This window comes from Anomalospiza imberbis, chromosome 6 (assembly GCF_031753505.1).
Source record: "Anomalospiza imberbis isolate Cuckoo-Finch-1a 21T00152 chromosome 6, ASM3175350v1, whole genome shotgun sequence".
Classification (NCBI taxonomy): Eukaryota; Metazoa; Chordata; class Aves; order Passeriformes; family Viduidae; genus Anomalospiza; species Anomalospiza imberbis.
Window position 1 is genome coordinate 27214943 of NC_089686.1, and position 19559 is coordinate 27234501.

General features: G+C 35.0%; 1 protein-coding gene across 6 annotated transcripts in view; it reads left to right on the forward strand.

Annotated features, from left to right (window-relative positions):
• The window catches only part of STRN3 (striatin 3), a 64050-nt gene that overhangs the window by 9923 nt on the left and 34568 nt on the right, over positions 1-19559 (forward strand). For 5 of the 6 annotated variants that reach the window (XM_068192988.1, XM_068192987.1, XM_068192990.1 and 2 more), the window contains exons 2-7: positions 8929-9032; positions 15061-15134; positions 15767-15848; positions 16135-16314; positions 16783-16915; positions 18024-18165. In XM_068192988.1, coding sequence (XP_068049089.1) covers positions 8929-9032; positions 15061-15134; positions 15767-15848; positions 16135-16314; positions 16783-16915; positions 18024-18165 — 715 coding nt within the window. The remainder of the gene's footprint in view (positions 1-8928; positions 9033-15060; positions 15135-15766; positions 15849-16134; positions 16315-16782; positions 16916-18023; positions 18166-19559) is intronic. The other variant, XM_068192989.1, reaches the window with a different exon arrangement.

Below are 19559 nucleotides of genomic sequence, written 5' to 3' on the forward strand. Positions count from 1 at the left end.
TAATCTACTGTTGTTGAGTTTGTGTGTTCTTCCCATGCTTTTTCTTAAGGCATCACACTTAAATGAAGAACTGGACCCTTGGAACTAAGGGATTTCTTGGTTTCTTGGTTAAATGAGAGGGAAACCAATGCTGTAATAGGTGGAATGTAGTTAACATAGCTAGTTCTACTAGGACAGGCAATGACCTTTTTTTTTAATAACTAAAGCAGAGACCTCAACAGGTTATAGAAAGCAAGTGTAAAAGAACAAGTAGTTTAATAGTTTGTTGCTGGATTGTTGAATATACCTGTCCAGGGCAGGAAGCTGTTCTTGAAAAATTAAAAGTCAAAGAAAATGTGCAAGAACTCTTGCAATATAAATTCTAAGACTCAACAATTGCAAAGTAATCCTGACCTTTCTTGAAGAATTTTCCTTACAGTTGTTCTGGTTCCATTGCGCTTCAGTCTGTTTTTTGCAATCAGTTTGTACCATAAGTTGGGGACATTCCATAGCATTATGTGAAAATTGCAGACCTATTTTGAGTACCCTTATTATTTATATTTCAGTACTATAGAGAGAAGATAAAAGCATATTCAACAGTTTCTTTTGAATCTCTGATTATTGTTGCATGGTTAAATATGAGAGGTTGGGTCTGGACAAACAACTACTTTGGAGGCTTCAAAGTGAAGTGAAATTTCTTTAGGCATTATTTTAGCATTACTTTATGTTGAACATGTCATTAATAAATGACATCAATGATGATGCCAAATGTTTTCAGGATACATGCTGCACTGTGGTGACACGGCCTGTGATGGCCAGGAGTATTTCTCAAGTGTTTGAAACACTATGTAATCTGTGGTTACAGGGTATTTTGCTGTTGGTTGTCGAACCTGGTGCCTTGACTCATCCTTGTCTACAAGCTTGTCTTTGTTTTCATTAGTTTTTCATTTTATTTATTGGAAAAACTAATGTGAAACAAATTAAAATTCCATAGAAAGTCTGTTAAGAAAATATATTGAGGATTATTAATTTTACTTTGTGACTCTAACTTCAGGAAATTCTTTGAGGAAGGATACTTATATTGTCAGTCTGAATTGTAAAGAGAATTAGTTTAATTTGTGTTTGCTTGCAGAGCTTTCTTAAATTACTATTAGGAACATGACTACCTTAAAGCATTTGGAGCTTGCTTTCAAACATGTTTCATGGATTACTTAACCTGCTTACAAAATGCAGTTGAAATATGGTGTTCAGACTCTTGATAGAGTAGTGTTTATAACTAGTAAGTATTACTTTTGCTGCTTATGTTTTACTTGGCTGTTTGATTATCTTGTGTGATGGCATTCGATATTTGAATGGAAAGATTGTAATTCCTCAGTAGAATTACATTGATAGTGGTGAAGAACACTTGGAGATAAAAATGAGTGAGCATTTTTTGAAGTCAAAATGAGCATTTGTGTCCACTTAGATTGTGTAGTGGCTTCAAGCATTCCTGTTAACTGTCAGCTGAATAAAAAATAATGCCTGTTTAATGGCCTTCAGATAAAATTTGTTGGATCTCAGGTCTGATGTGTGATTTTGGGGAGAGGGGGAGAGCTTATATGTAGGGACAGTGACTGATACTCTGGCATTGTGACATGGAGCATTTTGGTAGTTCTTTTACAATCTGTTGATGATAATGACCAGATTATTTTCTTTTCCTGAAGTTAATGTTATAATTGAGTGTTACAGAGTAGTACAGAGTGCTTTCAGGAAGGTGAAAGTTAGGCAGGAGCTTACTTTTCTGAAGGAGTATCTCTGGGACTGAAATTGAAAAGGAAGACCAATTTATAAATTAAACTGTGCTCATTTTTTCGTAAGTTTTAAACTGAAGCTAAATATTATAAGCCTGTTCTTGCACGAAGAACACTACTACAAGAGTGGTCAATGAATGATAAACTCCCAAGGCCACTTGCATTTGTTATTGAAAAAAAAGGTTTTATAATTTCCAGTTTTTAGTCCTTGAGGAAAATGCTACCAAAGTGTGAATCCATTGTTTTTAGTGCCTTCTACTTCTTTTGGACATGTAGTCTCTCTTTTTTTCCCCCTTACATCCATACTCCATACTGGATAAAAGTTTATGAAAAGAGAGTTGGTTTACTTCGTTTAAAAACCATGGTATTTAGAGGGTTGTTAGACTTTAAAAACATAATTATGAATTGTATGAGTTTTGTTACTGTACTGTTCTAAATACCACTTTGGTTAAGAGAGTGGCTGTAAAAATCCTAAGAAAAAATTATTCAGTGAAAAAATTCTCAGGAAGAGTGACAGAAGGAAGGCAGTCATACGCTGAATGTTGTAACTTACAAGTTTGACCCTAACACAGAAGAGGATGGAATTTATGGCTGGATTTTCTCCAAGTTGGTTGAAGAAGCTGATTAAACTTGACAGTACTGGCCCTGTAGTGAAGAGGCAAATCTTTGAATGGGATTCATGTGGTGAGAGTTGGAAAGAGGAAGGACAGGTTAAGGACTGGAGAAAGTTTTGCAAGCCTGGTCTTTCCCATACTCACTGCAGGACTGATGGGGACTTAGGGATGAGTAAACCCTCTTGTATGTCAGCTGTGTCATTAACCTCCTTAGAGCTAGCTGGGTTTCTTGTTTCTGCTGCTCTTGTCCAAAGGTTGCTCCAGTTTGCCACTTTTCTAGTGGTTAGGATTTGCTTTAACAAGCTTATCAGAAACTGATCACTTGAGTCTTTGAAAAAAGTGTAAATTGGGGAGTGAGAAATGATCATCAGCTCAAATGGAAGAGATCTGTAAAAATGTAACCTTCAGGAAACAGCTTTGCTGCTCTTAGTAGTTCACTATCTCCATATTTAACTGACTGTTCATAAGGTTGTGCAGAAAATCACCTTCTTTGTTTGCAAATGTTGATCAGATGTACACTGGTATTAACTAGTTGTTAAAATCTTTTTTTTCCCCACCTCTTTAACCTGAGCTTATTTTATGAAGCAAAGATCTTCTGTTAAGATATGAGGCGTTGTTTCTATTTTTCTTGTCTTCCAGTTATTTTTTATTCTACAGGGTCTTTAAAAGTAGTATGTCTTCGAAACACATATAATCCTGATGTTACCAGTGACATCTGTTGTACTGTACAACTTAGTAGAGAAGGAATCTCAAGACTTTAGTTTACAAAATAAAGATTTATTTTTATTTTTATATATATATATTTATTTATAGTAGTCAAGGTATCTTCTTTTAGTCCTCAGTTGACAGGTTAAGGATTAATTGCATTCACAATAAATATATAAGCATAATCAGATCTGTAAGAATACACTAAAACACGTGCTTTTAGTTGTTCTGAAGGAATTGGAGTTTCAAACTGTGCTTGTTGAAAACTGAAGGTGAAGGCTTCTCTTGCGTTCAGTTTCCCTTTTATGAATGGGAACTGGAACTTTGGTCACTGCACAGATGTGTTCACTCTTAAATGACTGTTAGGAGTCAAATCTTCCACCTCCCTGTATTTTTTAGTTTTCCAAAACTGTTCTACTTCACTTTCAGCAGAATAAACACCTAAAATCAAGATTAGATTAATATTATTGTGTGATAAAATGTTCCTGTTGTTTTGAGGTTTGTGACATGCCCTCCTAGGATAAGCATACGCTTAATGTGTGCACTGAGTAGTTTCCATGTATTGCACTTCTTTCAAAATTACTGCAGGCCTTTCCTACCATCCTCCTAGAAGTCTGAGTGGACTTCAGAAAAACAAAACACAAGTGGTGCCATAGCTGGCATTACTTCACATACAGTTAAGTTTTTTCAAAATAAATTTATAGAGACTAAGAGTTTACAATGTTTAGAACTGAAATGGCAAGGAAGTATTTTCTGAGTGTGGTCCTGTATTGGTAAACTCATTAGAATTTGATTGTTTGAATTGTACGGGAAAGTGTTAGTGTTTCAACAGCTGAGGAGGGGGCTCTTGATGAGTCTTCAATGCTTTACCATCCAGGTTTCTTTCATGCCTCTTTTTCCCTTTAATACGTTTCACTAGGTTTGAGATGCTGAACAAGTATTTTAAATACTGCATGTCAGAATTCATTAATAAAATAAGACTATCAAATCCTATCTGGATATCCTAACTGCTATATAACCTTTAGGTTATGTATGCAATTTTACGTCCCCAAAATGCTGTAATAACTTCCCTCTTTTTTCTCAATGGCTTAGAGAAATACGTTTAATCAGTGTGAAGTTTGTCAGGCTTTTCTGGGCAGTTTAAACAATAAAGTGCATTTTTAATGTGAATGCTGCCATGGTTGGCACTGTATGAAGTGTAGGGAAGAATTCCAGGAGTTTCTTTCAAAATAAGGGGAGGAAAAAAAATCCTCATTTTCTTCCCAGGAATCTTTTCCTTTAAATTTTGATATATGAGTTTCCAAATGGTATGCAATATTTTTAATAATTTCAAGTTATGTGTAAGTAATTTAGTAAACTAAGTATTCTGTTACACTTTCATCAAACAGTATAATTGCATACTAGGGATGTGGAGTATCAGTAAAATGTGATTTTAATTATTCCTATAATTTAAGGGAAAGTTTCTTGTTTGAGGTCTTAGAGTTTCGGTGAAAGACTGTTGATTGTTTTGAGTATGGTCAGACTTCCTATTTAAAAGATGAAACCCCTTTCAACTACAAAATGCATGTATGTCTTAAATGCAACATGCTGTTGAAACAATACTAAGTTTACAAAGTGTAGAATATTATATATTAGAATTTTTATTTGTTCCTTTCTTTTTGTGCATTTTGTAGTTTTTTAACCCCAGACAATTCTTTGTCCTGGGATCCATACTGTTCAAGTAGCTATTCAGTAATTCTTTTTATCATTGAATTCTATCTTGCCTAGTTTCAGGCATTATTTAATGCATCCTTGCACAAATACAAAGTATGTGTCACTCTAACTACTTCTCAAAGCTCCCTGAATTCACTTACATAATAAAGCTGAGCAAGTTGGTGTGGTGGTACTCTTACGTGCAGCTGAGGGCCAAGGTGTAAAGGGAGCCCAGAGGTGTTTAAATGTCAATTTTGTAGAAACACAGTAGATCTCAGGGCTTTGTGAAAATACTGAAAATACAAAAATCTACAGGCTGGTAGAAGAGAAGGAACCTGCCCTGAAAATTAAAGCCTTGGTTTAGCTTTGACGAATTGGAAATGCAGTCCTTACCTGGGTTGAAAACTGTTCTAACAGAATCTGTGTACAACTAAATCCAGCTGGATTTTTGTAAGATGTGAGTGGCCATATTTTTACTTACAGGACTATTACATGCTTTATAAAAGAATGTGGCTTTCTCCTCCTTAAGAAATGTTCTTGCTAATACATATTTAAAAATGCATTTTGATTGAATTTTCAATTCAGAAGAGTTAAGACTTGTATTTGACTTTCTTAGTCTCTCTGCTCATGTTTTTTAAACCCTTCAGCCTCAGATATGCAGGTTATGATGTTATGGTCAGTTTAGGCTGAACTGAGACAATGTTGTCACTGAAAGGGGTTGTTACTTCAGTATCCTGTTTGCGCCCCTTGTGCCAGCCTGGTTACTCCCGTGGCTTTACAGACAGAGTAGGATTAGGAAACTGATGTGAGTCAGAACCAAGTAAAAAATAAACAGAATGATTTTCTCAGTAGACTTCATGTGTGTCAACACAAGCAGCTAAGTCAGCACAGTAAAAGGAACAGAAATAGGAGCAGGAGGAGGATTGTTCCTCTTGTATCAGCCTGGGGACTTGCAAATCAGTTTTAGGCCGTGGGAGGAATTCTGTTGTAACTGGAGAGGGTGGAGTATGGGGTGGAAAGGTGAGTACAAAATTGTTGTGTGCCATTTTGTTTCCCAGTTTTTGTGCTACACAGTCTTAAGTCATCAGTATATTTACAAATTGTATCAAATCTATCTCTCCTGAGGGCTGTTTCAAAGGAAATGAGTATGTAAGGATTGTGAAAGTTGTATTATGTAGATATATTTTTTGAGCATTTGTCTTTGTGTATAGAACCTAAGTTCATCACCCCTGAGGGCAATTTGTTTACTTTGTGCTTTTATCAACCCTGAGATTTACTGCTTTTCAAAAAAGGAGGTGTGTTAATACGTAGGGCTCATGGTCATGCAGTGTATCAGGTTTGACACTTGTCCTTTCTCAGTTCAGAAGGAAGGCTGAAGGAAGCAAGCTGATTAATTCTAGAGCAGATTTTTGGTGATCTGATTCTTGGTTTTGTATTGAAGGTCTTGATGACTAGGTATTCCTCAAGTCTAAATTGATTTTCTGTGTTTCTCAAGAGTGAGCTCTTAACTTCTGCATGGCTAACTTGTGCTGTGTTTTAGCCATGTGGTGGTTACAATGAGAAAAAGTAATAAATCCCAAAATCAGTCAAACATGTATGCAAACAATTACAGAAAGCAATTCTGATAAAAGAAGTCTGATAATATAGACAAAAATGTCAGAGTCTCAACTGTAAAGTGCATTCTTCTGTGGTAACCTTTCTGTTCAACCTATTGGACTCTGTAAAGATTGTTATAAATACTGTTGTATAGAAAAGTGGGTTTTGGGCTCTTTTTGTAAAGCAAAATTTTGGGATTTTATTTTATTTTTTTAGATTTTATTTTTATACTGTTATTCTGTAGTATATTCTCAAGATCATGTAGCTCATTAAGCTCTTTGATTGAAAAGTGTGAGGTCTAGGCAATACTTTCAAGTATGGAGACTTGATTCTGTGTGGCTAAGTACTCCAGAAGCATTTCCATCATGAAAAAGTTTGGCTGTGAGCATTTAGGAAGCAGATGCCTCCTTCTGTGTAGGTTACAGTTACATTATTTTCCTCTCTGAGGGTGAAATAAGGGTCAACAGTTGCAGCTAAGATTTGTCACTTACAAAAGGGTGCTGGCCAATGGAAGAAAAGTAAAGGGGAGAAGCCCATCACTTACAGAAGACCTTAATTTTGGAAAGCGTTGAGAGCTGCATTCAAGTTAAAGGGCATAGGAGCTTTCATAACCCTCATTAGATAACTACCAGAGTAGTTCTGAGTTTATTTTTGTAGATGGGGTCTGTGGGCAGCCAGTAAACTCCCAAGTGTTTGTAGTATGCTGTTGTGCATATATGCAGGTAACATTTTTTAAAAAAACCCACATTTGTAACTCTTATGTGTGCTGTGGAACAGCTGTGCAATTGAGATAGTATGTTAGGCTTGGAAATTGGTCAGTTGCTGCCCTAGGTACTAGAGGAGTTGAAATTACATGTAATTGTAGTTTTCTGTAGAAGGCTGTTGAGTTTCTATTTGATTAATTTTTGGAGTGTTTTTTCGAATCTAGCATAGTTGCAGTTGAGTATAGTTGGGTTTGCTGATTCTGGACCTTGTTCTCTACATATCTGTGCAATCAGTACAGTCTTTTTGGGTGTGTTTGGGGTTTTTTGGTGTCAAGTTGGTGTTGTTTCCTCCCCAGTCCCTCCTCTCTTGCAATGCGCTTTGGTTCCTTACTGTTTCTCACCAAGTGCCAGTGGTTAGTTGAGTGCTTTCATGACAGACTTTTAACTGAAATACTCATAACTGCCTTCTTCTCACTAGGATTTTAATTGATTAATCAGTCGTTAGCTTATGCAAGGTAAAGAAACATATTTTAATTTGGTTCACCATAGAGCACAAGGCCAGAGTGGCTAAAATCAGGGTTGATGTGTGAAGTCTTACAGGGTAGTATCACACTTGGGCTCAAGAAAGGAGCCATGCAAGAATACATCTTTGCAATCACCGTGGTTAGGCTGTTTCAGGCTGTAACCACTGAGTAATGAAACTGTGCAACCACGCCCTTTACAAAAATGTTCACGGATAGATTGGGTATAGCACTTCCTCCCTTATCCCCATGCCTCCTTTGCTAATGAAATGGTGGTGGTGTTCTTGGTCTCAGTAGAGCAATGTGGTCTCTCCTTTACTTTCCTTATTCTAAATCCCTTTTCCAATAAATTTTATATTGAATCTAGTACTGAATTAGCTATTCAGTGGCTTCAGTCAATTTAAAGTCATAGAGAGGACAAATGCGTTTGTAATGAGGTTTCTGTAATGATGGCCAATCCACTAATGTCATTAACTGTTTAAATTTTGTATTCCCACCTGCCAATTCCCTTGTCTTCCTTAAGATTTTGGCTTGCAAAAATCAAAACACAAGTCCTTTCACTTTGTAATGAAGAGACCATTTTTTTTTCCTCTACAAACTTACTGTGTTTATTTTTTAACTCTAATTTTTTGCGCTAGTTGAGATGGCTTATATATTGTGCTGAATTTATTATCTTCTACTAGGATAGGAGGCAACTACGAATTTTCCTTGTTTCTTTTTAAGTTCGGTGGGTAATGTGACTGATGCTTTGAAAAAATAAATCATTATTTTTCTTCATATAGAGCAGCACACTAAACCCAGTTGTCCCTTGATAGTTTAAAATTCAGCTGTTTTCAGTACTAAATAAAATGTGAATCCATAAAATAGTTGTTTCCTGTATAATGGATTTGTAAATTCTGTATTTGAATTTATGTAATAATTTTTTAATCTGTTCAGTATGGTGGCATTAAAAGGTGAATTACTAGTTGCAGTGTACCTAATTTAACATAGCTTTTGGTTTGGAAGAAAATGTATAATAGAACTTATGATAATAATGCTGTAAGGACACAAGTGTGTGCATATATCAAAATGTTTCATATGGTTGCCATTTGTGCCTTGTAGAGTTACTACACAGGCTTTAATACCTGTTCATCTTGAACAGAAAATAATACTCAGTCTAGGGTAGAAATACTTTTGTTGTTATTGACTTGCTGAAATAATGAATACAATACAGTTTTTTTTTTCTTTTTCTTCCTTCTTTTCTTCCTTCTGTGACAGACTTTGTTGCTTTATTTTGGGTACAAAAGGGAATAAAATATGTTTTTGCTTTTTTTGTGTGTGTTTTCAGGCTCGGATAGCGTTTTTACAAGGGGAAAGAAAGGGCCAAGAAAATTTGAAGAAAGATTTAGTGAGAAGAATAAAAATGTTAGAATATGCATTAAAACAAGAAAGGTAGGTATACAAATTGTTTAGTTTTTTTCTGACCTGAAAAACTTAATAGACTTAATAAAACTTAATAAGAAAGATGAATTCCCTTACATTAAGTGAAATGCCTTATTAGATGATTCTGATTTACTTTATGTAAACTATCTTTAAGGTTGGTTGTCTTCACCTTGTGTTTTCTAACAAACTTTAGGGTCTTCTATAGTAAAAAGTTGCATAATTTTCAAAATGTTTGGACTTGTGTCTTAAATAGACAAACAGGATAGTTTCTCTTTTCTGGGCTCAAGTTATGGTATACTGTGTAAGAGTGAACATACCCAAAGGGCTCATACCTTATTACTATACCTTTATCTGTGATTCAGTTATATTAAATTGGAAAGGATGAAAAATACTGCTCTCTTGGTCCTTTTCAACAATGTTGTATGTGTTGCATGATGAAAACTATATTTTGTGAAGGAACAAAATTGTTTAAAAATAGTTTTTTTCATTTTAAAATTGGTGGGTTTTTTTCATTTGGTAGATGCTTGCATATTTAGCCTCATTAGGTGTGTTTTCTGTAGCATTAATTTCCTGCTTAAAAAAAAATAAAATTCCATTCAGTCTGTACAGGCTAATGTCCTTCAAACCTACCTTCTTTTGTTGCCTGATTATTTCATTTAACCAAAATTGGTAGTTAATTTTGTAAAATCACATGGGAAATTATCTTGTCAAGTTCCTATACCTTCAATAGAGGACTCAGTTCATATTTTTAATTTTATCTTGCCTCTAAAAAATAGCTGAGTCCAATGGTGAAATATCTTGACAAATCAGGCAGCAAAATACATAGGCTTTATTTTTGTATTTTGATTTTGGAAAATTTCTGCCAGAGTAAACTTAAGATTTTGTAGCAAAATGTGGTGAGGTTTCACCTGGATATTTTTAAGTTAGTTGTCCAAGCATAAGTATGTCTAAATATATTTTACATTATGGATCACTATTATGAGTAAGGGACTAGTATAGAAATAAGTTTCAGTTGTTTTTATATTAAAACCTAATGTTTTGGCAAGATGGCTTTGTTCTTCTGTGTGAAGTGTCCAGTGTAGAGGTGCTTCAGAAAACATTGTATGTTCATACAGAAGGCCATATCAACACATCATATATTTTCTAGTGAAGTAATAGGTAGAAAGGATCTATTACTTCATTCAACCCTGTCCTTTTAATGGAAAGTAACTCAAAGTTTCCAGCCAGTGTATGGCTCAAAGTTGCACTGTCATATGGATATCTACAGGTAATGTACAAGTCACTCCGGGTTAAAGGCAGATGAAAGATATGCAGGGTCTTGGGGTGTAAAGAACACTGAGCATATCAAAGAAATAATATGCTATTATGGCAGATGCAGGTGTCTTGCATGTAAGTAACTTTCTGAAGTTGAAGGAAAAGCTTTTGCTTATTTTGGCAGTAATGAACTGTGTGCTGCATAGGGACTTTTTGCAAACGTACACCATTAAGCAGTGAGAATTGCCTGCTTATTGAGATAAATCAGAGGCACTTACCTTCACTCTGCAGGTGAAATTATCCTATAACAGGATGCATAATTTGAAGTTGAATGGCACTGGTGAACCCTCAATCCTTTCCTGAAATGAAGCTGCCTTTATAGTCTTCCCATGAAATTCTAAAATTCATCTGATGGCTAAGAAACTTGTAAATATGTACACCAGAAGAATAACAGCAGGAACATACTGTTTGCTTTAGTTCTTGTGGCTAGTGGGTGCAATCCAACACTGCAGTAGTTTTCAAGAGGAAGATCCTGGCTTAAGTTCCAGCCATAATTCTCATGAAGATTGCTTAGAAGTGGGAATTGAAACTTGAGTTGACTGGTGAGTGTGTGGGAGGCAACGAGGAAGCTACAAATGCTCAGTAGTTTGAGGGGATCTAACTGTGAAAGCATGATGGATTGAGTAATTGAAAGCAAGCAGGTACTGACTTAACAGTAAATCATCCAAAAATTATATTATGTTAGTTTCGTGCTTGTTGCACTCGGTATTCGGGATAATAGACTTTATTTTTTTGTCATTGTTCCCCTGAGTGAAGAATCACAACTAATGAAAATACACCAGCTCCAAAGCAAAATAAATTCTGAGAATTTCAGACCTGAAGATTGTTGACAGCAAATTTCAGTGTTGTAGCTGATTCCCCCCACCCTTTTTCTTCTTTTCTTCTTGCTAGCTCCCTGATGCCATCAAAAAGTTTCATGCAGTGAAATACCAATTAGAAGGAGTCAGGAACAAACTTATTCAGACAACTGTTGTGATTTCTCAGAAAAAGGTTATGAAGCAGAACATCAATGTGTGCATTAAATAAAATGCAGTAGTTGTTACAAAGTAGTTTGATATTTCTAGTATTTATCTCTAAGTATGTATAATACTGTTTAAGACAAGTAAAACTTTATTATTTTAGTGTTCTTAAATGCTTTGATAGTTGATAATTTTTAGTAATAAAATAAGATCCTATGCAGTTATGTGCATGGGGTTTCTTTGTTTTTTATCTAGTGTGTGTTCTTTTATGGTGCTTTGCAGACCCAGCCAGATGTTTTCTGTTGTGTGCTCTGAGCCACTCTGAGCTTTGTTATCATAGTCTTTAATGAGACTTGCTGAAATCATAAAGCTGTGGCTGTATTTTGGCTTCGTGGGCTTTGGACTGGAGCTAACTTACACCTTTGCAACTGAGTGGTGTGATTTAACAGTTAAATAGCAGGAAGCAGTTAAATCAAGTTAGGGTATTGTTTTTACTCATGGAAACCTAGGCTTAGATAAGTCAATACTCCAAAGACTGAAACACTGCCCCTTGTAGAATTTAGTTACTCTGTGGTGTGGAGTGACTGACTTGTCAATGACATTGTAGCTTGTTAGTTTTTTAAGGTATTTAGTAATGGCCCCAACAGGGAAAGGAATAGATGTATGACTATATAGTTGATTGGAATTTAATGAGATTAATTTTTGCTGTGAAATTGAAGTTGTGATGTGAAAGACAACTGGTCTCATTGCATACAGCAATATATTCTCTTACTTATAGTGGCTAGTCATTGGTATAATTCTAGATCAGATACATTGTCATCTGTGCTAATGACCAGTTAAAGTAGAATTTAACTAATGTTTTGTAATTGTAACTCCAAAATGGAGCAACTGCTCCTAAATAGTATGTCATAGCTCTAAATTGAACAAGTTTAGGTTGCCTTTTCAATTATTGGTGTGCTTTATTGGCTTCACTTATGAATTGAGCAAAAAATATTTTGTCACCTTTATTTGACTTCAATTATTTTCATTTTGGTTGTTCAGGGTTGCTTGGGGTTTTTTACCCTCCAAATGGACCAGTACTTTATAGGGCATATAAATCGTAGTACATACTTGTAAATCCCCAGCCTAGCTTGGCGAGTTTCTTAAAGGGGTTTAGGTTTTTTTAATATCCTGAGGCAGGTACATGGGAAAACATGACAAAGTTCTCAGGAGATTGAACAGCAAACTTTAGAAGGTAAGGGCAAATTTTAAACCAAATATTCAATCAAGAGAAAGCATTTCACAAGGCATTGACTTAGCAAAATCTAGCCCATCCAACTTCAAGTTAACCAGATAGACTTCAGTTGTCTCAAGCCAATAATCATTTTCTCCAGTCTCTCACTGTACTTCTCATATTTGAAAAGCTTGGTGGAACATTGCCTTATTACAATGTGCCATGAAGTTTTGTCTCTCAGTTTAAACAGAGGACCTGAGCTAGACAGTCTGACTAGTGCAGGGATGAGCTATGAACATATTCATAAATAGTTTAAAAATATGATTTTGTTTAGTTGGCAGTCGTATCCAGGTCACAAAAAGTCTTCAGGAGCTTTACAAGTTTTTAGTTACAGTGTGATTGTCATGAAATGAGGGATTTTATGTTACTAAAAAGGGTCAATAGTGCCATCTACTGACAGTTTGTTAATGAGACTTCCCAATTGCAATTTTAGCAAAAATTTGTGTAATCTTGAAGAAAATCCTTGCCATCAAATATATATAAGGCACCATTTGAGTGCCAACCTGTACTTTCAGTTTGAAAAGACTTTAAATAATGGCCCAGGCACTGGAGAAGGTTTTTTGGAAATCCTTCATTTTGTCCAGCACATGTTCCATTATGTGTCTATACTTGAGAAGTATCATATTTGAGAATAGTTTTTATGATTGATGGGAGCTAAGTGTTGTTCAGTTATTCTTAAACCTGTGGTGAAATGTTTCATTTGGAGTGATAGACAACTGTATTGCTTAGAGGGTTCTTCAAAATATGGTTACTAATGTTTTTATGGATATTTTTCACTTTGGCTCTACTGCAGAACACCCAGAGCTCTGTACCTTGAGATTTTGAGTATTTTTGCAAAGGATCTCTGAGGTAAAAATCAAACTGTGAAAGTTCAATGATAAAGTTTGAGAATTCCAGGGTATAGGCATAGGTATTTCAGATGAGATTCCTGGTTGTAAAGGGAGCTGAAGATATTTTGATAAGTAACTTGGGTAGAGGATATTCAAAGGCTCACACGTACTTTCATGGAAATAGTATCCCCAAGACCAGTATTTTACAAAGTGATGGTGTTTTGCCAGTTGATGGGGGTGATGGGATGGACACACACCAGTGGAAAGAATAATCTTGTTTTACTATTAATATTGAGGGAACGCAAACATAAGGGGATACATTTGATAAAACAGTAAGCATATTACTCATTTGGCTTCAGCAACAAGCAAAAATAATCAAGGTAATATGTCTAATCATTACTGTATGAGAGAGAGAATAGTGATTGAGAAGGATGCATCACCAATTGCCTAAATACTTCACCATCATCCAGAGTCACAGTCCTTTTGCAGTGAGGACCTGGAGAAGTCTTCCCAGTAATTGGGGAAATCCTATGTGGTGTGTGTCCACTCACAGGAGAGGTCTCAGGTTTGTCCAACAAGGGGTCCAGCTTTTACAGTCCCAATTCAACAAGTCCAAGTGACTTGTTAGCCTTTTGTGCAGAAAACATCTGGTTCTGATGGCACGCTTCCTAACCAGCCAGGGCGAGGGCACAGGCCATGGCTGGGAGGCTTTTTGCCTAAAATATTCCACTAACAAGTGTCTATGGATAAAGGTTGGGAGGATTTCTCCTACTAACAAGCCTTTAGGGACATTAGTTGGGAGAATCTCTTAATATATCTTACACAAGGTTATACAGATGTCTCTACAGCAGCCAGTTTGGCATTAAGAACAACTAATATAAATATTTTGATCATCTATTTTTAAATCAAGAACCTGGATGGTATTAATCACATCATGCTCAAGATTCATCTTTTAAGTCAACTCAGGCCTAGGCCTGCTGTTGAGGCCTTAGCATATCAGATGGAGAAGGAGAAATTAGGGTTAGGGAATCAGAGATCAGAAGATGGGAAGGACTGAGGCGCATTTGTATAGGAGGACTAAGTAGAAATTGGAAGCTAAGCCTCCAGTCAATGAGGAGGAGAAAATCCAGAAGAGAATACAGGTGATGGGAGAAAAAACCACTCTAACATGGCTCTTCTGAGGGATACATATCATAAGCAAAGGCAGAGCAGGAGACAAATAGAAGTGGAAATCAAAAGTGGTAGGGTAGGCAAGAACCCCAAATAAGTTCATTTGTTGTGATGTGATTGGCTACCTATGACAGTGGTAAAATTACAACTATGACAACTGGAAAAATTATTTCTGCTAAGTTCTTAAATCTGCTGGTTTTTGAAAGGTTCTTTTATTAGCTGATACACAGGAAAACCCCACGTTCTTGGAGAACACACTAAACGCTTGTCTGTAAGTTACTTGATAATTGTGAGAAATTGTCAAAATACTATCTCAAAACTGTGTTCTTGAAAGACTAGAAATAATTGTTTGATGCAAGAATTATCACAACAATTCTAGCTGGATTAATTTTACTATGTTGGTATGGTTGCCTTAAATGGAAACAGTAGAATGTTTTGAGTTGATCAAAGTCTTGTCTACTAATTAGATAAACATCTGCATACTTTTTCAGGGCAAAATATCATAAATTAAAATATGGCACAGAATTGAACCAAGGTGACTTGAAAATGCCAACTTTTGAATCAGGTAACTTTTTAACAATAAATTTTTGTCTGTTTAATTTATTGCAGCTTTCTTCTCTGCACCCCCCTCTTAGATCTGTTATAGGGACTATATCTGGGGAAGCTATGGGGTAAATGGGGTAAATATTTTTTAATCTGAAAATCAAAATTAATTGACTTTTTTTAGTGGAAGCTCTGAATGTTTTTATTGTAAATCAAGGAAAAGACTCCAAAGAAGAAAAATTAGGCTATCCTAACTGCTTTTCTGGAGTGCATCTGATTTTGCTGTTGTAAATATCAAGTTGATAATACCAGTTTTGCTCTTCAAAGTATTGCAGATGGAAGAAAGCATTTCTCCTAACAATACTGGGCTCTTTAATAAGTTGAATTGCATTTTACTTCTTTTGAAATGTTGGTCTTTGGGACGTCTTTGGCCCTGTATTTGTATAGTGTGCCTTAAAATTGTGTTCTACAGATTTGTAAGCTGGCCCCTCCCTTCCCTCCCACCCCTTCTGCTTTACAAGTACCACATTTTGGGTACATCTATACCCAGTTGAAACTAGAGATCATTATGAATATTTCTGACTTGATGGGAATTTTTGTTTGTGTCTAAAAGCAGTATAAGTTAGATGTTAACTATGACACTGTGTATTTCAGAAGATACCAAAGATACAGAGGTTCCTGCAGTACCTCAGAATAGCCAATTGACCTGGAAGCAAGGCAGACAGTTGCTGCGACAGTAAGTAGCATTGTTGAATATTGGTGAATTCTTACTTTTCCTTGCAATTTGAGGAGCTCTGTGAAACAGAGTAACTGAGGTGGGCAAATAGTGATTTGTTCTTCAGGACCTCAGAGTCCTAAGCTTTAAACAGTACAGAGTAAGGTTTTCCATGTGAGAGGGATAGCGAAGCTTATTTTTCCTTAAATGATACAACAGTGGCATTAATTTTTACAGTGAATACTAAGATTCCTTTTTCATCAAATATCCTTTCCTCTTTCTTTCTTTCTTCTCTTAACATACCTAGGTATCTTCAGGAAGTAGGTTATACAGATACAATATTGGATGTACGCTCCCAGCGGGTAAGGTCTTTGCTTGGGCTCTCCAATTCAGAACCAAATGGTTCAGTAGAGACAAAGAACTTAGAACAGATCCTGAATGGGGGTGAATCTCCTTCATCAAAACAAAAGGGACAGGAAATCAAAAGGTAAGTGAAGAGATAAGAAATGCATGAAGTTCGTTTTGCTTAGTCATTGATATGTACTGGTCAGTTTACACTGAACTTTTGGCTGCAGAGTCTGTGAACACCTGTGAGTGTAGCTGACCACAAACAATTATCAACTTAACTGAAATTGATTATGCATAAGAACATACATGCCTATTACATACATACATGTATGTTATAATAGCATGATATACAGGAAAATTGTGTGTTGATGTTAAATTATGTAATATAATCACTTTGGAGTTGTTATTTTAAGGCAGAAGTCTGTTGAATGGTGCTTTTGTAATAAGGACTTAAGCAGATGTAGAAACTTCTTCATTCAGCGATTTCTTGTTTTGCTGGTTTTTATGTTCTTAAGCTGTCAGGTAGCAATTTTGTTTAATCTGGTTAAGCTTCTAAATCTCTTCAGAAAGTAAAATGGATTCTCTCTTAATGTTTTTATTTATATAGGAATTCTGGTGATGTTCTTGAAACATTCAATTTCTTAGAAAACGCGGATGATAGTGATGAAGAAGAGGAGAATGACATGATAGAAGATATTGCAGAAGGAAAGGAAAAGCATCGGATAAATAAGAAACACAAAGTAAAAGATTTTTTTTCTTTTTATAATAGATCTGAAATTCCCTTTAAAAAAGGAATTTTTTTCTCCAGAGATTATAGAAATATGTAATGTCAAAGTATTTGTTGCACTTTTGTTATCTGAATGGATTATACACAGATGCATTACTAATAGATTTGGTGATTTACTTAATACATTACATTGCAAACTTCAAAACAACTAACCAGGCTATTTGCACATATGAATGCTCATTGGATTTTCCTGAATAGTTGGCAGTATGAGCTTGGCTTGATGCAAGTCTTAAATCTCCAAACTGATTTGTCAGGAAGGGGTTTTCACCGTACCTTGGACTTCTGGTAAAAAGATTAGTAAAGCTTTGACTTGAATCCCTTTTTTACTATAAAAGTCTGATAATAAGATTATCAAGTAAATCTCTAAGCATATATGAAGATCTTACACTTACTTTTTGACTTTTGACAAAGCTTTTTTTTTAATTGAAAGCAAAAGGATAATTTACAATTATCTTTATTAAAAATGGTCTCTTTCTGCAAAAGTAAGAACATTTTGCAAATAATGTCACGTGGAAAATTTCCTGAACTGAATAATAAAATAAAACTTTTCACTGATGCCTTAGTAGAGAGTTTGTTTGTTTTGTTTAAGGTGAAGATATGGTTAGAAATAGTAAAAAGACAGTTTTCTTAAAATGCTCTATATTCCAATCTTATGCTTAACACTGAAATAGAACTTTAAAGCAAAAAGAAGGAAAGGCTTCTGGACCAGTAGAAAGCATAGTTTGTAAGCTTTCTTTGCAGAGCTATTGATAGGGCAAGAAAATCAACAAAGTTGTCTAATTCTTGTCTTAAATAAAAAAGTGAAGGCTGAGGTGCATGGAATTTTTGTTGCTAAAGCTAGTGTCAGTGTTCTTTTTATTTCCTAACTTTCAGCAGACTGCACCGCTCTCTTTTTTGTTTTGATAAACCAACTGAGATCACAGTTTCTTCTACATTTTAAATTGAAAATATTTTCCCCTGCAACAAATTACTCAGTGAGAATAGCCTATATATCTTGTAACATAATTGACTAGAAAATCTGTTTATGATTCAAATGCAGGAAAATATTTATCTTCTTGCAGATTGGTAATGAAGGTTTAGCTGCTGACCTTACAGATGACCCTGATACTGAAGAAGCTTTGAAAGAATTTGACTTTTTAGTGACAGCTGAAGATGGTGAGGGAGCTGGAGAAGCTCGAAGTTCAGGAGATGGAACAGAGTGGGGTAAGACACTAATAAAAGCATTTAAAAATAAAGGAAAACTTGTTCATGATACTTCATGAGAGTTTTGTAATACTTACTAAAATGGTGTGGATGTGTGGATGAATGCGGTGATAAAACATTGATGCTTAGAAAATGATAGATGGTATGGTGAAACTTTCAGAGAGATATATATTTGTACGTATATACCTTGTTGTAGGAGAAAGTACAATTGTAGTTACATTGCTTTCAGGTTTTGTTTCTGATTTCAAAACTAAGAGGAGAATATTTTTTTTTTCGTTAGATAAGAAAGGCTAGGAAGCTAGGATTCTGAATGTTTTTATACCTGGATTAAATTTGCTTTCAAATACAGTTTTCTTTTTTTTTTTTTTTTTCCTTTTTTTTTTTTATATATATATTTGTTTCTTATCAGGACCTTCAAACTTTTTGTACCTAAGTTAAATTAATTCTTGGGTGTACTTGAAAAATGGACAATTAGTTATTTTATTTTTCTGAGATTTTTAGATATTGTTGCTAATATGGCTTGTATTACCAAAACAAAAAAAAAAACAAAACTATTTCTAATAGCCCTACCTTTTATTAGTAACTTGATGTGAAACAAAATATGTTAAGTCAGTAATTTCTGCAACCTACATGTTTCAAAAGAGGAGATTGAAAGGAGAAAATTTGTATAGGAAAAAAAATAGTGATCCAAGTAATGGATATCTGCCTTTAAATGGTAAATTGACTGTCTTAATTTCTGAACTGTGATACAAACAATTTTGTATTTACATACTGTAAGTCTTAAATTGTAAGCCCCAAACTGCCATTAGATCATGTTGTTTGAGCATTTTATGTGACAATGAAGTCATACTTCAATACACATCCCAGTGAGCAAAGAAAATATAAAGATTTACAAAAATTAAGTAATGGCCCATCTTCCAGGAAAATAATACAGTCTTGATTTTGAAGGTAACAAGGATTTGAAACCATTCTTTCCTAAAAACTAGTATCAAAGGATTAGTCACCTTTATTTTTAAAATTCAGTCTTATTTCTAGTTGGAAGATGAAGCTGAACAAGTTGTTACCTTTAGTTTTAGTAATAAATGTCTATTTATAGTATTATTTTAGTTGCTTGCTGTTCCCTTTTGAAGTTGATGTTATTTGAGCAGTTTCTTGCTGATTTTTTCATTTAGGCACACAGGCAGATCTCTTGGTAAAAGATGTCTAGTAGCACCTGAAGCAAGAGTTTTTGACTTTGCTTGCAACATCCTTTCAAATATATAGTGATGTGGAAAATTGTTGTTCTAGTATCAGTCTTACTATTATATATAAAAGACAAGATAGTTTGATACTGCAATTCATGCAGCCAAAGATTTATCCATGGCAGACTGCTGAAACCTACTGTGTTGAACTAG